Source organism: Ursus maritimus, unplaced genomic scaffold (assembly GCF_017311325.1).
Source record: "Ursus maritimus isolate PB19 unplaced genomic scaffold, ASM1731132v1 scaffold_32, whole genome shotgun sequence".
In the NCBI taxonomy this organism is placed as follows: Eukaryota; Metazoa; Chordata; class Mammalia; order Carnivora; family Ursidae; genus Ursus; species Ursus maritimus.
This window is the reverse complement of record NW_024425786.1, coordinates 21,435,536-21,449,199: the sequence shown is the minus strand read 5'-3', so window position 1 is coordinate 21,449,199 and position 13,664 is coordinate 21,435,536. Positions and strand designations below refer to the sequence as shown.

Below are 13,664 nucleotides of genomic sequence, written 5' to 3'. Positions count from 1 at the left end.
GAAGCCTGACCATGTCGTTCCCCTGTTTCATATCTGATGGCCCCCCACCGCCTCTGGGACAAGTCCCCCTCACTCTCCCGAGCCTGTCTCTCTAGCTGCAGTCCCCCAAACGCAGGTCAGGACTCTGCACCTTGGCAAAACAGCAAAACAGCTCCTTCCACTAGGAATGCCCCTTCTCCCGGTCTCTGCCTGAGGAGATATTCACAGTTCACACTTCAGTGCAGCGATCAAAGGTGGAGGCGGTGGTTCTGTGTCCTTCCCCCCAGCTAGAATCTGAGCTGGCGCAGGGCGGAGAGGCAGAGACCCCACAGATTCCTCTCGGTGCCCCATGCCCAGCACGGGGCCTGGCACAGAGGGGGTATGAGGGAGAGCACATGGCTAGGGAAGGGAGGTACACTCTTACTTCCAAGAGGCCTCCTCTGTCCCTTCACCCTACTGGTGTCTTTCAGAACCTGTCAGACTAGCTTGCTACCTGCCTGTCCCCACCAGGCCCCTCCCAGACCTGGTCTTCCCTGTCCCAAAAAGGCTATCTTTGTAACCCTAAAATAACACTCCAAACTACAGTAATAACAATAATTACTTTCATCGGATACTCGCCCTGTACCCCACTGCATTACTTAATCCTCATAAGAACTCTAGGAGGTACATAGGTTCTTTTATTATCCCCATTTTACAGATAAGGAAGCTAAGACTCCAAGAGGTTAAATGTCTTGTCCAAGGTCACACAACTAGTAAGCAATAGATAGGGAATTCAAGCCAGGTCTGACTTTCAACCAATATGCATCAGGCCTTCTCCTGCTTCCTGTTTTCCCCCATCTTTGAGACTCTTAGAGCACCGGCCTGAGTGGGGGTACGGGGTGTGTGTGTGTGTGTGTGTGTGTGTGTGTGTTCAGGAAACAGTCCTGTAGCCCTCACCAGCCCTGTGCTGAGCACTGGACATAGAGCAAACTCAGACACAGTCTCTGCCCCCTTGGGGAAGGAAAGAGAATTTTACACTAAGAATTAGGGCCTTGGGGGCACCTGGGTGGCTCAGTTGATTAGGCATCTGCCTTCGGCTTAGGTTATGATCCCAGGGTCCTGGGATCGAATCCTGCATCAGGGAGCCTACTTCTCCCTCTGCCGCTCGCCCTGCTTGTGTGCTCTCAAGAAGAAGGAGGAGGAGAAGAAAAAGAATTAGGGCCCTGGGGCGAGCAGCCTTGGGGCTGAGCTCCAGGTCTACCCCTAAATAACTATGTGACTCTGGGTAACTCACTTGATTTACTCGGGACCAGTTCCCACACCCGTAAAGCAGGGGCCATAATGCCTGGATGGCCAGGAGGACTAGATGAGCCACTGCATCTGAAATAGCATATAGCCCACCCAGCATCTAAGCAACATCCGATGACAGGAGTACATACGATGACTAGAGACTCCCGGGATCCCGAGGCCAAGCGGACGTGATTCTCCAGGGCCCTCCCTGGGAGCTTCCTCAGCCAGACCCAAAAGTAATAGCGATAATAATGCCTGGTCCACCCGTTTGCTCATTGAATAATTCTTCAAGGGACGCGTCTTCAGAACCCTATGTGTAGGTGAGGCAACCGAGGCCCAGAGAAGCCAGGTTACTGAATCAGGTCCCGCAGCAAAAGACTGGGGCCTCCCCTGAGCTATTTCCACGCTGGGTAGAGCCCAGCCCTTAGCCCGGGGCCCTGGCCAGACTGCTGGAGAGTCCGGGGCTCCTGACTCCTGGATTCTAGTCCCAACTGGGTGGGAAGTTAAAATAGCAGAAAGGAGCCAAAAGGAGGGACACTTTACTTGGCCCCCTCCCAGAATGAGCTCAGGACCGGGAGGAAACCAACAATTACCAAGCAGGGCCCTGTGCTGGGCACTTCTCACTGGCTCCTTCCCACACCCATGTGGGGGGAGGGTTATGATATGCATGTAGCAGATGAGGTCTCCAAGACAAAGAAGTCAATGACTTGTCCAAGGTCACACGGTAAAGAAAGTGGCAACACTGGGCGGCAGAGTCCCTCCTTACCCCTCCCACCTTCAGCCCCAGATCTGCCCAGCTACCCCCCTCTCCTGGGGAAACCTAGAGGCTCTGTCACTCCCTCCCCAGTTCTAAGCAGAGGCCCTGAGTCTAGATGCTGAGGCCCTCTCTCTGCAGATTGATGGGTGTGGTACTTGGCCCCATCCTTCGTTCAGAGGACCCAGAGTTCACTGAACAGAGCCCTCACCCTAAGGAACTCTCAGTCTAGTGAGCAAAGAGAGAACTGTTCACTGAGCCCCGCGGATGGTGGTCACTTTATATCAATGATCCGTTTAATCCAGCACATAGCATGGTGATGGGACATAGTGAAAGTGAATGAATAAATACGTTCATTCATTCAGAAGTTTCACTGATAGCTACTACACGCCCCTGTATCCTAGGCGCTGGAGATAGAGCAGTGAACAGATACACGAAGATCCCTGCTCCTCTGGGGCTTACATGAAGAAAAGAACAAACGCACTGTGTCGGGGAGATGCTGAGGTTCCCATTTTACAGATGCGAAATGGACCTAGGAAGAGCCACCCGGCTGAATACGGATTCCCGACCAGGCTGGCCCCAAAGACCTTTGCATCGTGTCACATGTCTCAAAAATCACCGTTGTGGTCGGATCCAAACGTCACAGAATGCCCTCCCTCAGTTCGCCCCCCCACCGCCAGGCGCCCTGGATGCTTCCCAGCAGCCTCAGCGCTGCAGGACAGGCATTAGAATCCAGCCCGAGAGGCAGTCATTTGGGCGAACCAGTACTCACCCAGCAGCAGCCGGTGGCGTCATCCAGCCCGTCGGGGAGAAGCCGGGGAGCCATCACCGCAGGGACACGTGGAAGAAAGGACAGCAGTGAGACACAAGCCAACAAAGAGTCTCTTTGGGGCCCTTCTTGGTCCCGCGCAGGGGGAACACCTGCCCCGCCTCTGCCTCCGGGGCTCGGGGCTCGGCTAGGGCAGACACCCCCCTGAGTGGGCAATCTGATCACGTGACCGCATACCCAGAGCTCCTCCCAGCCCCAGCCCGTAGACAAATACTCACTCAGCGCCTACTGTGTGCCGGGTGTTGGGATACCGTCTGAAGAAGACAGATGTGGCCCCTGCCCGCACGGCGCACACAGTGCAGTGAGGGGGCAGGCGTGTGACTCCGGAATGACTTACAACTGTGATGAGTGCTTCACCGAGGAAGCTTACCAACCCGAGTTCAAAGCCCGGCTCTCGCTCACTAGCTTTGTGACATTGGGCCCGTCTTCTTAACTTCTCTGTGCCTCAATTAGTCATCTGTAAAATGGGAATAGCATTAGTGCCCACCTCCAGGGGTGTTATGAGGATTAAATGAGTTAATATGTAGAAAACGTTTTGCACAATGCTTGGCACACGGTAAACTGTTCATAACTGGTAGCTACTATCATTACAGGGAGCTGTAGGCCTGGGTTTTGGGGGGACCTAGCGTGGGTCAGGCCACCACCTACCTGACAAGGTAGGGATTAAAAGAGACAATAGAGGTGAAGCTCTGGGCCCAGTGCCTGGCACGTGGTGACCTGTTGGTAAATGGTGGTGGTATTCTTAGGGCTGTTCTCCAGCCCGTCCCTGGGGTACAGCCCCTCTCAGCAGAGGGGGGCTGTCAGAAATGCCCTCTCCCCACAAACATGAACCCAGAATTACAACTTTGGACTGAAAAATAACCAGCATTCTCACCCAATGCTACAAATATCTCATCTCCTTTGAACTTCGCAATGACCCAGGAAGTGGACAAAGGCAAAATTACTGCTATTCCCATTTTACAGATGAGGACAGTGAGGTGAAGGGACTCCTCTGTGTGTGCTTGGGTGTGTCCCTTCATATCTCCAAGCCTACTGAAGTGGTGGAGCCAGGATTCCAACAGGCATCTGCCTGGATTTTGTTCTGCAGACCTTCCCTTGTTTTTTGCCCCCAGTGTCTGTAATACAGCTGCACAGCCCCAGACAAGACTCAGAACCTCTCCAACGTCAGTCCTTTCATCTGAAACGCTTATCAAATGCTCAGCCCAGTATCCGAGCTGCTCCTGACCCAAACTCTTCTTCCACACGCTCAGCCACTGCTACCCTGCCCTTCCCTCTAACCTTTTACCCCGTTACCAACTTCAGCCACAAACCCATGGGCCAAGGAATGTCTGCACTCAACTACTAAAGCCCATGTTTTATAGATGGAGAAACTGAGGTCCAAAGGTGGGCCATACATCCAAGGTCACCTTTCAGTGCCCAGCTCTTTTACCTGGGCAGAAGTCAGGTGGGGCTGGCCCTCGGAGAAAACCCCCAGTAGAGTCCTGACCTGCAGGTTGCTCCCTCTGCTCTTCCCCACCCCCCACACACACTGGGCCCGGTGGGTACCTGCACAGCCTGTCCCCCACCTCCCCAGAATAAATATCCCAGAGCTCCAAGCTCACCCAGTAAGGGTCAGGTAGGTTCCAGAGGTAAAGACTAGGCACTGTGGAAGCCTTGGGACCTGCCAGGTGGAGGCTTCCCCTTTCAGCTGAGTCTGGGCTTTGGGGTCAGACAGAGCTTTGTTCAAATCCCAGCCCAGCCACTTCCCAGCTGTGTGACTTTGGTCAAGTAGATTCATCTCCCTAAACTCCTGAGAAATAGGAATAATACTTATTCCCTCGTGGGATTATAAGGATATTAGTTAATGCTGCATATTAAAGGCTTAGCACAGAGCACAGTGCACAGTAAATGTGGCTCTAATTATGCTTAGAGAACACAGGCCAAGAACAGGACAGGAGGGCCCATCACACTCTACCTTGCCCTTCCTCCGCTCTTCCCCCTCCCCTTCATGTGGGTAAACCAGGTCCTGGAGGCTATCATAATGGGTGCTGACTGCCGCCTTCTCATTTCACGGAAAGAGAAACTGAGACCCAGGGAGAAAAGCAATGGGCTCACAGACTGTAGGGGAGTAGAATCCTGCCCCCTTTACTAAACATCAGAATCCCAGGCCCCAAGAAAAATCTGAATGCCCCACCCCCACCAGGGGACTATCGTAAAGATCCATTCTGCAAGCCCTCAACAAATATCAGCCACCATGACCTTTAGGGGGAGCCCTGTGTGGGTATCCTGTTTAGCTCTGTGGCTAGCAGACCTCTATGTGGTGCTCAGGAAGGGCTCAGGGACAAACCCATGCAGTTCCTCTTCGGCTCCACAGAGAAGCTCTGCTCTGGCTCCCCCTCCAGAGGTGTCTCCTTGCATCTCCCTTCCTCATCGCCACCCTGGCCTCTGTCTCACCCAGCAGTCTGGGTCCCAGCGGCTGGGCACAACCCCAGCAAGCAGAGCCCTGGGCCTCTAGAGGCCTATACAGCGTCAGCATCTTCCGGGCCAGGCTGGGATATTCCTGCCCAGCGCAGCCAGCCAGGCTCCTGGCCGGGGTCCACTCTGCAGAGGGGGTGCTGGCCCTGCCCTACCAAGGGCCCCACCCCCACTGGCCTAGCGGGTGCGGCAGCCTGGAAGCCCTGGGAGCCCTGGGAGCTTCTATTGGCACCTGCAACCTACAGGAGGGAGGCCAGCCTAGCCTGGGCCATGCCGGGATAGGCTGAACCGGAGACAGACGGGTGTGGCACCTCTTCACCTCACTGCGTAGCACCCCCCATGCAGGTGCTCCAGCTGCCTCACACATTGCTGGGACCTGGCAGGCCCTGCCTGACTCCTAATACACAGAGGAAACCTCAGGGCCTCCTAAAACACCCCCACTGGCCTACTCCCACACCAGCTATCATTCTGGTCCCTGCACACTTAGGACCTCATTTGATTCTTTTAATGTCTGTGAAGTCTGGATTATTGACTAAGGAAGAACCTGGGACTCAGAGAGGGGAAGTGATTCATGCAAGGTCACACAGCAAAGTGGCAGGGCCAAGATTTAAACCCAGTTCTGCTGCATGCAAAGCCTCCCACCTCTTTGCTCCCTAAAGCTTCTGGATCCCCTTCCTCCCAAACCTTCCACCTTTCTCTGCAAAGTCTCTCCTCCACAATCCCAGTCAGAATTAATCTTTTCCCACCTCGTGGCCACTGTAACAGCTTGTTTACGCGCACCCAACAGCAGCAGGGTACAGGAGTTATTTCTGAGGTGTCTGTCTCACTGGCACTCAGAAGGGCCCTGAAGGCAGGGGGTGGCCCCTGTACGTGCTCCTCAGACCTGAAAGTCTGTCACCACTATCTCCACCGCTCCCCTATCCCATGCAAGAGTCCTCTGACCTCCTGTTGATCCCCTCCCCACCCCCCAGCCTCCTGCCCAGGCCTGTAACTGGGGTGAAGGTAGGGAGCTTGCTGAAACCTCAGGGGCTCTGTGCCAGTGCTCTGCCCCTCCCTCTCCCCTTCAGTAGCCGAGGATCTGACCTGGACCTGACACCAGGCAGCTCTCATAGGGACTCCCAGCTGCCCTAAACACCAGCCCTGGCCAGGCATTCCCCAAGCTTCCTCCTTCTGGAGAAAAGGGCTCCAGAAGCAGAGAAGGGGCTGCCTTCAGCCCTAGTCCATGAACTTGAGGAGTCACATTCACCCACTCCCACCCCGGGGAAGCTGTGGGCCTTGAAATACCCCCCCCCCATTAACCCTACAGGAATACTCCTACCCTCCCCTTTCTGGGGCAAGCTTGGGCTGGGGTCTGTCTGGACAAGTCCCCGCCTCCAATTTGCTAGAGGGGAGAACGCTTATTCTACCCCAAAGAGGTGGGGTCTGCCGTAAAGTGTAGGTTAGGACGAGAAAACTCCCGGGGAAAGACTGAGGATAGGGACAGGACTGCAGAGAGAGGAGAGATGAGGGACATGGGGAATCGGGGGATGAGAGCAAGCAGGAATCTGAGACCGACAGAGAGACTGGGGAGACCAAAGACCGAGGAAAGTCCCCCGAGACCAAGCCTGGAAGGGAGCGTGCGGGGCCGGGGCGGCGATAGGAGGGCCATCCTGGCTGGCACAGCTGGCACCCCAGCTCACGGGTCCCTTAGTCCGGAAACTCAAAGTCAGTTACGTAAGGGTCGGGAGCGGGGTTCCAGGCCCAGGGGCCCCCCCTCCCGCTGCGCGCCGCCCGCCCTCCCGCTCCGGCCAGCGCTGCGGCGGGCCCGGCAGGAGCACGCGAGCCGGACAGGGCGGGGATGGAGGGGGCACCCGGGGCCGCAGCACTCTGCAGAGACCCGCCCGCGGAGACCTAACCCGGGACCCCTGCCCCAGACAGGCCGGGACCACCCGCAAGCGTCCAGCCCCGGACCCGAGAGCTCCCAGACCCCTCTCCTCTCGCCCGCGCCCCTCCCCGCACCCTGAACTTCAAGACCTCCAGGCCCCTGTGGACTCCAGTTCGTACCTTGGAAGCCGGGACCCTAGAGCCCCCCCTCCCCTGACCCTTAGACCCTGGTCTCGCCTCTACCGGCACGGCACGGGCCCTTGGGAATGGGTCCATCTGTCCCTCACCCCGTCCCTCCCGGGGACCCGGGGTCGCCCCCAGACAGTCCAGGCTCACCTGGGCCGGACAGGGCGGGGACCTGACCTGGCCGGGCCGGGCCGGGCCGCGTTCTCTCTCTCCTCCGCTCTCGCCCTTTAAGAGGTTCCTGCCACTTTGCCCCGCCGGGGGCCTCCACCTGCACTGACAGGGCAACTCTGGAGTGAGGCCCCGCCCCCGCCCCGGGAGGCCTCCTGATTGGCGCAGGCAACTGCCAATCGGCAGGGCGGAGAGGAGGACGGTGCCGAGAAGTGCGAGCGTCGCAACCGGGAAAGGGCTGGGACTGCAGGTGCGGTCTGACGGGGGACGCCGAGCTCTGAGCGGCCCCGTGTTGACCCGAGGGTCACGGGAGGATTGGGTGGGGAGCTCCTGGATTGGGTAGTGTGGTGTCTGACGTCATACGGCAAAAGTATGATGCAATTTGCCACGTGGTGCTTCCCCTAACCTAAGGGCTGGAAGAGTGGTAGGAAGGGAGTTGGTCTTAAGGAACCTAAGGAAGTGACTCTGGTGAGACTCACCTGGATCACCTGTCCTCCCCATTTAGTCCTGTGTGACCTTGAACAAGTCACTTCTCTGAATCTGAGTTTCCTCAACTATAAATTTGACAATACTTTTCTCAGAATTAGTGATATTTGTTAAGTGCCAGGCACAGGTTTGGCACACGATAGGTGGCGTTCAGTAAATAGGGCTCTTGTTCCTCTCATCCCCATCTTGCCACGCTTGTCAGAGACTTTCCCCCTTCTTATGGTCCATCCCATCAACACTGGAAGGGGCTTACACAGCCCCTGGTCCAAGTCCCCTCTCCTCGTTACCTCATTTTTGGGCAAATGAGGGAAACTGAAGCCCAATAAAGGCAAGCGACTTGCTGGGAGGTCAGTGGTCTTCCTATTAGATGGGCCCTGGCAACAAACTGCCTAGTCTCAATCCCCAGCGCTGCCCTTGATTTGGACAAGCTAGTAACCCTCTCCAAGCCAGCTTCCTCCGCTGTGAAATGGAGTCAGTAAAAGTACTTTTGCTCCCGGCACCTGGGTGGCTCAGTCGGTTCAAAGTCTGATTCCTGGTTGCTCTCAGGGTCGTGGGTTTGAGGACGGCGTGGAGCCCAGGGTGGAGCTCCCGGTTCCAGGGGAGTCCGCTTGAGATTCTCTCCCTTGCCCTCTGTCCCTCCCCCTGCTCGCGCTGGCGCACGGTGTGCTCTTTCTCAAATAAATAAAATTTTTTAAAACAGTATTTTCCCCAAGAATCGTTGTGAGAATTAAATGAAATGATCCATGTAAAGTATTAAGAACGGTGCCAGTCTCATAAGTATCCAAAAAGTGTTAGCACTTATTATGATTATTGATGTTAATATTATATCAAGGTCATAAATTAATGTATTGCCCCCGCCAAATTCACTGCAGCCTCCAAGTCAGGTCTTGTTTTAGTCTTCAGGGCCCTGGTCTCTGCCCTCAAGAAGCTCACAGTCTAGCAGAGTGTCTGACTGAGCCCCTAGATCTAGGGGACGCTTTCTGATATAGATGGGTGGGCTCCAAAGCACCAGAGAAGCTTTAGTTCCTTTAACCAGAAATCTGGACACTTGAGACCCTTCGGTCCCTAGCCTGTAGACTGCATGGGGAAAGCTGTCACACACATGCAGATTCCAAAGCATATTGACACACCTTTCACCTGCTTACAGCTTCACCTGCCCACCAGATAATAATACCCAGTGCCTAAGCGCTCCGGTTTGGGAAGCCGTTGAGTCTGGGCTCCGGGTTTTACCACTTTGTGCCTTTGGGCATGTCACTTTCCCTGGGGGGTAAAATGGGATTAATAATAGCCCAAACTTTATACAGAGCTGTTGCGAAAATTAAATGAGAGAATGAGAATACATATGCAAATACCCAGTAATGCATCCAGTATTATTTTTTTAATTGCTCCCACATGTATTCAGACAACCCAGGAGAGAGCAGGCTGTGAATGCCTAGATTCAGTCACTGCAAAGGGGTTTCCTCTCTCCCTGCAGGCGCTCGGACGCTCAGCCTCAGCCGAGGGGCGGGGCGAGGAGAATCCCCGCAGAGCCGCAGAGCCGCGGCCCCGCCCCGCCGCAGGCCCCGCCCCTCCCCGGTTGGGGCGGGCTCGCCGCTCCAGCTCCTAGGGCCGTGCTGCTGTGCGGGTGACTCAGCAGCGCCAGCGCCTGCCCCGGCCTGATAAGTGTGTGTGTGAGTGTGTGTGTGCCGGTGAATGTGTGTTGGGTGGTTGGGGAGGGTTCTGTGTTTCCGAGTTTGTGCGTGGGGAGTACATGTGGGGTTGTGTTTGTGATCTTGATTTTTGTGTGTGACTCTCTTCTCTGTATTTGTACGTGGGGGGGGGGGAGTCGGGGGGTGCATCTGGGTCACAGTGTGTCCCTGCTGGTGAGTTTGCATAAAGGGTGTGACTGTGTGACCCTCTCTCTTTGTGTCTTAGAAACAGGTCCCCCTCCTCCCCTCTCTGTCCCCTCCCCCATCCCCAGGCCCTGGGGACCTAGAGAGCTCTGCCCTGCTCTAGGGCCGCCCTGCTCCAGGGCCTCTCTGCCTAAGGCAGCCTCTATGATTCTTGTTGAGGTGACTTCTGCACTTGTGTGGGTGAACGTGGGAGATAGAAGGGGTCAGGGTGTTGTCACTGCCTGGACTTCGGTCCAGTACTTCTGCCTGTGCAGCGGCCGCCTCCCTTCCCAGACTGTAGGGAGCAGTTTGTTACCTGAGCTGCTCCCTGTGGGTGAGACCTCCAGGGGACACGACTCCCATTTAGTGATCGCTGTTATTTTATTCTCTCATTTGATCTCGCTGAATCCTTACGGCCAAGAGTGTTGTGAAGAGGGTCTGAGACTTGAGAGAGTGGAAGTGACAACCCTAGGTCATGCAGTTGAAGAGCAATGGAGGGCGTGAAGGTGACAGGCAGAGGGCAGATCTCCTGCCCAAGCTGAGCACCCAGTTTGCCTGGAGCCTGTGGGGCTCTGATAAGCTTCTGGGGCAGGGGAAGGAACCTGTTTGTGTCCCCCCTCCTCCTCCGAGTTTCCTGGGCCTCCAGCCAATTCCTTATCCAGCCAGCGCCTGAGCAAGGCCACCAGCTTGGATTCGGTGATTGGGTCTTGAGTTGGGTGATAAAGACGCCAGGGGATGGGCTGGGGGCTAGGGCGAGGGGCCGGGGCCACTGTGGGAGCATCTGTTACTTCAACAAAACTTTACTGAGCACCTTATTACAAACAGGCCGATACCCTGCTCTGTCTAAAAGGGGAAGAGAGTCACAAGGCCAGGCCACAAGGAACGGTGGAGACCGGCAGGCTCAGGCTTGAGGCAGGGGGCGTGGCTGGGATCTGGTGCCGGTTTCAGTCCTGACTCCACCATGTGAGGGAGGGTGTGGGACCTGGCCAGTCACATTTCTCTCCTAGCCTGTCTCTGTGTCAGTCAAATGAGGTAATGGCGCAACCCTGCCTGCTTTTCCCAACTCCAAAACACTAAAAGGGAAAGCCATTTGTAAACAGAGTTACTCTCCAAACATAATGGACAGTCCTGTTGTGATTCATGGCCTCCCATGAAAAAGGCCTTAAAGAAACAGTATACCTGGACCCCAGAGAGGAGAAGCGGTCCCAACTGGGGGATGAGGGAAGGCTGCCTGGAGGAGGTGGCCTACCAGCTAGATTTTTAAGGATGAATTTACTATATGGAAATGGAAGAGGGTGTTCCGGGTGGAGGAATAGCATGCATAAGGCCTGGATGATGAAGTTGTGTGCTGGGAACAAAAGCTGGTTTGGTATATTTGGCCCAAAGTGAATGCCAGGTTTAGATGGGGGGCAGGTGGGGGGGGGTGGGTACCAGACTTGGGGATAGCCAGGAGGTCTGTGAGGTAAAGACAGCCGTGTGCTGGCTGGGGTGTGGTAGTCCTTTGGGGAGGGCTGAGAGGAGAGGGAAAATTGGCAGGCATTGGTTCAAGGACCCTCCACCCCCACCCCAGGACAGTCCATCTGAAGCCTGGGGCAGATCCCCCGGATGACATCGAGGTGGACACGAGGTGGACACGAGGCTGCAGAGCTCCCTCCAAGAGAAGGATGGAGGGAAAGCCAAGTCAGATGCCGTGGTCCGGAGAGGGACCCAGACATGGACGCAGAGGGTGCCCGCCAATGAACACGTGAGGGCTCTGGAAGGCCCTGCCGCCTGGGAGTTCCTCTGGGTTTGCTCGAGTGTGGGGAGGGGGCCACTCCCACCGGGAGAACTCCCTGTCAGGGAGGGCACCGTCTCCAGAAGCCCTGTCGAACCAGCAGTGGTTGCTAATGATTAGCTTCTTACGTATCTGCCAGGTGCTTCACTAACCTGTTCCCACGAGATATCCGTATTATATGGTTGAGTAAAACGAAGCTTCGAGAGGTGAAGTGTGTCACGAGCACACAGCCCATAAGTGGCGAGGCCAGGACTCCCTGTTTCCTGAGATGACAGGAAAGAGCTGAAGGAGGTGTTTGGGAACGGCTGAGATTCTGGCTCTGGGGGGCCAGGGAACTGTGGAGGACCCGGCTCCGGGGAGACGGAAACACGGTGTCTGCTGCCACCTCGTGGTCCTAGAGCCACGGGGGCGGAAGCACAGAGCCGAGTGTCCGGGCCTCCCGAGAGGGCGGCCGCTCTGGGCACATGGAATCAGAGGGGGTTAGTGAAAGGGAGGCGCTCAGGTGGGACTGTCCTGGATCGTGAGACCCTAGGCAAGTCTCTCCTCCTTGCTCCTCAATTCTCAGTGCCTTCAGGAGGACTCAGGGAGATCATCTTTACTCCTGTGGAGACCTTCCACAGCCTTTGCTCTGTCTTTGCAGCTGGGAAAATGAAGGACCCAGTGGGTCCAGGATTGTGGGACCTAAAGCTTATGGGGGGGGCACTTTAACAAAAAGAGTGCCTGGCTGGCTCAGTCAGTAGAGCATGCAACTCTTGATCTCAGGGTTGTGAGTTCAAGCCCCAAACTGGGCATGGAGCCTACTTAAAAAAATTGTTTTTAAATGACTGAATGAAAGGTTAAGAATACAAAATGCCTGTAACCATTCAAGGACACAAGTGGGAAGCAAGGGAGGTGAGAGTGGAAAGATCTCAGCCAATGCAATTTAACATATTTCACTTTTGCAAATTTTACAGAAATGTATGACCTTGTGAACCCGAAGTCAGGCTCCCTGTAGGGCCTATGCTAGTGTGAAGTCTTGACTGATGCCTAGGCCTCACAGTGGGTCTGGGATGAGGTCTCCCACGGGAGATTTGGGGATTCTGAAGCCAGAGCAGGCTCTGGGTTCATGTGTCCCTCCCACCCCCAGACCGCCCCAGGCAGGCCTTTCACCTGGATCTTCCAGAGCTTCTACCTGAAAGGGAGTCCACACTCACCCCACCTTCTCTGTGGCCACATCCTAACAGCTGGGTTGCTCCAGCCAGGACTGCTCAGGGGTCCTCTGCTCCACCCAGTGGAAACTTCCTTTGCTTTCTAGGCATGGAGGTCCAACCCCATAAGTCCCGGGCAGCCTTCCCTGCCTGCCCTTACCCCCTCAGGCAGTGCCAGCCCTGTGTGTGGTCAGTACTGAGCTGTTGGGTGAGTCCCTGCCATGCTCTCAGTCTGATGTCACCCACGTGTCGTCACTGGGTGGACATATCCCAAGCCCTCCTCTTATAGCCAGGCCTGCGGGGTGGGAGTGGGGGTGGGGAGACAGCGAGACGACTCAGACCAGTCCCGGCCCTCCTCTAGCTCATCATCTGGGGATCAAGTAAGACAGGGACTGAGTCTTAAAACTTTTAGGCCTAAGAATAACTTAGAGATCAACCAGTCCAAGTGATTGTGGAATTCTCTTAGCCACAGAAGCCCAAAGGGGGAAACGGAGAAGCAGGGCTGTTCTGAGTAAAGCAGTGGGCATGAGGGGATGTGTGGGGTGCCATTTGCTTGTCCTCCTCCCCCCACCCCCCAGCCCTTCTAAGGAACCATGAGCTGGAACCACTGTTGAGGTTCAAGGTCTTTGCTTTAACTGAGGCCCAAGAGTAAAGAGATTTGACTGAGGTCACAAAACAAGTTCATGGCCTAGGCTCGAGTCAGACGCGGGGCTGCCTGACTGCAGGTTTGAGGCTCTCTTTCCTCCATCTCAGTACCAGACAGTTAGGGTGAACCATCCCTTCCCACCCGGACCCACATCTTCCTGCTGTCACTCTGGGTCCCCCCATCCACTCAGCACAGCCG

General features: G+C 55.7%; 1 protein-coding gene across 5 annotated transcripts in view; it reads right to left on the bottom strand.

Annotated features, from left to right (window-relative positions):
* EPB41 (erythrocyte membrane protein band 4.1) overlaps nucleotides 1–7,747 on the bottom strand; it is a 192,485-nt gene extending 184,738 nt beyond the window's left edge. For 4 of the 5 annotated variants that reach the window (XM_008694499.2, XM_008694500.2, XM_008694502.2 and 1 more), the window contains exons 1-3: nucleotides 7,485–7,620; nucleotides 3,050–3,288; nucleotides 2,775–2,830 (exon numbers count right to left, since the gene is read on the bottom strand). In XM_008694499.2, coding sequence (XP_008692721.1) covers nucleotides 2,775–2,797 — 23 coding nt within the window. In that variant the 5' untranslated portion in view covers nucleotides 2,798–2,830; nucleotides 3,050–3,288; nucleotides 7,485–7,620. Of the gene's footprint in view, nucleotides 1–2,774; nucleotides 2,831–3,049; nucleotides 3,289–7,484 lie in introns of all 5 variants that reach the window. The other variant, XM_008694501.2, reaches the window with a different exon arrangement.
* Between the last annotated feature and the right edge of the window lie 5,917 nt (nucleotides 7,748–13,664).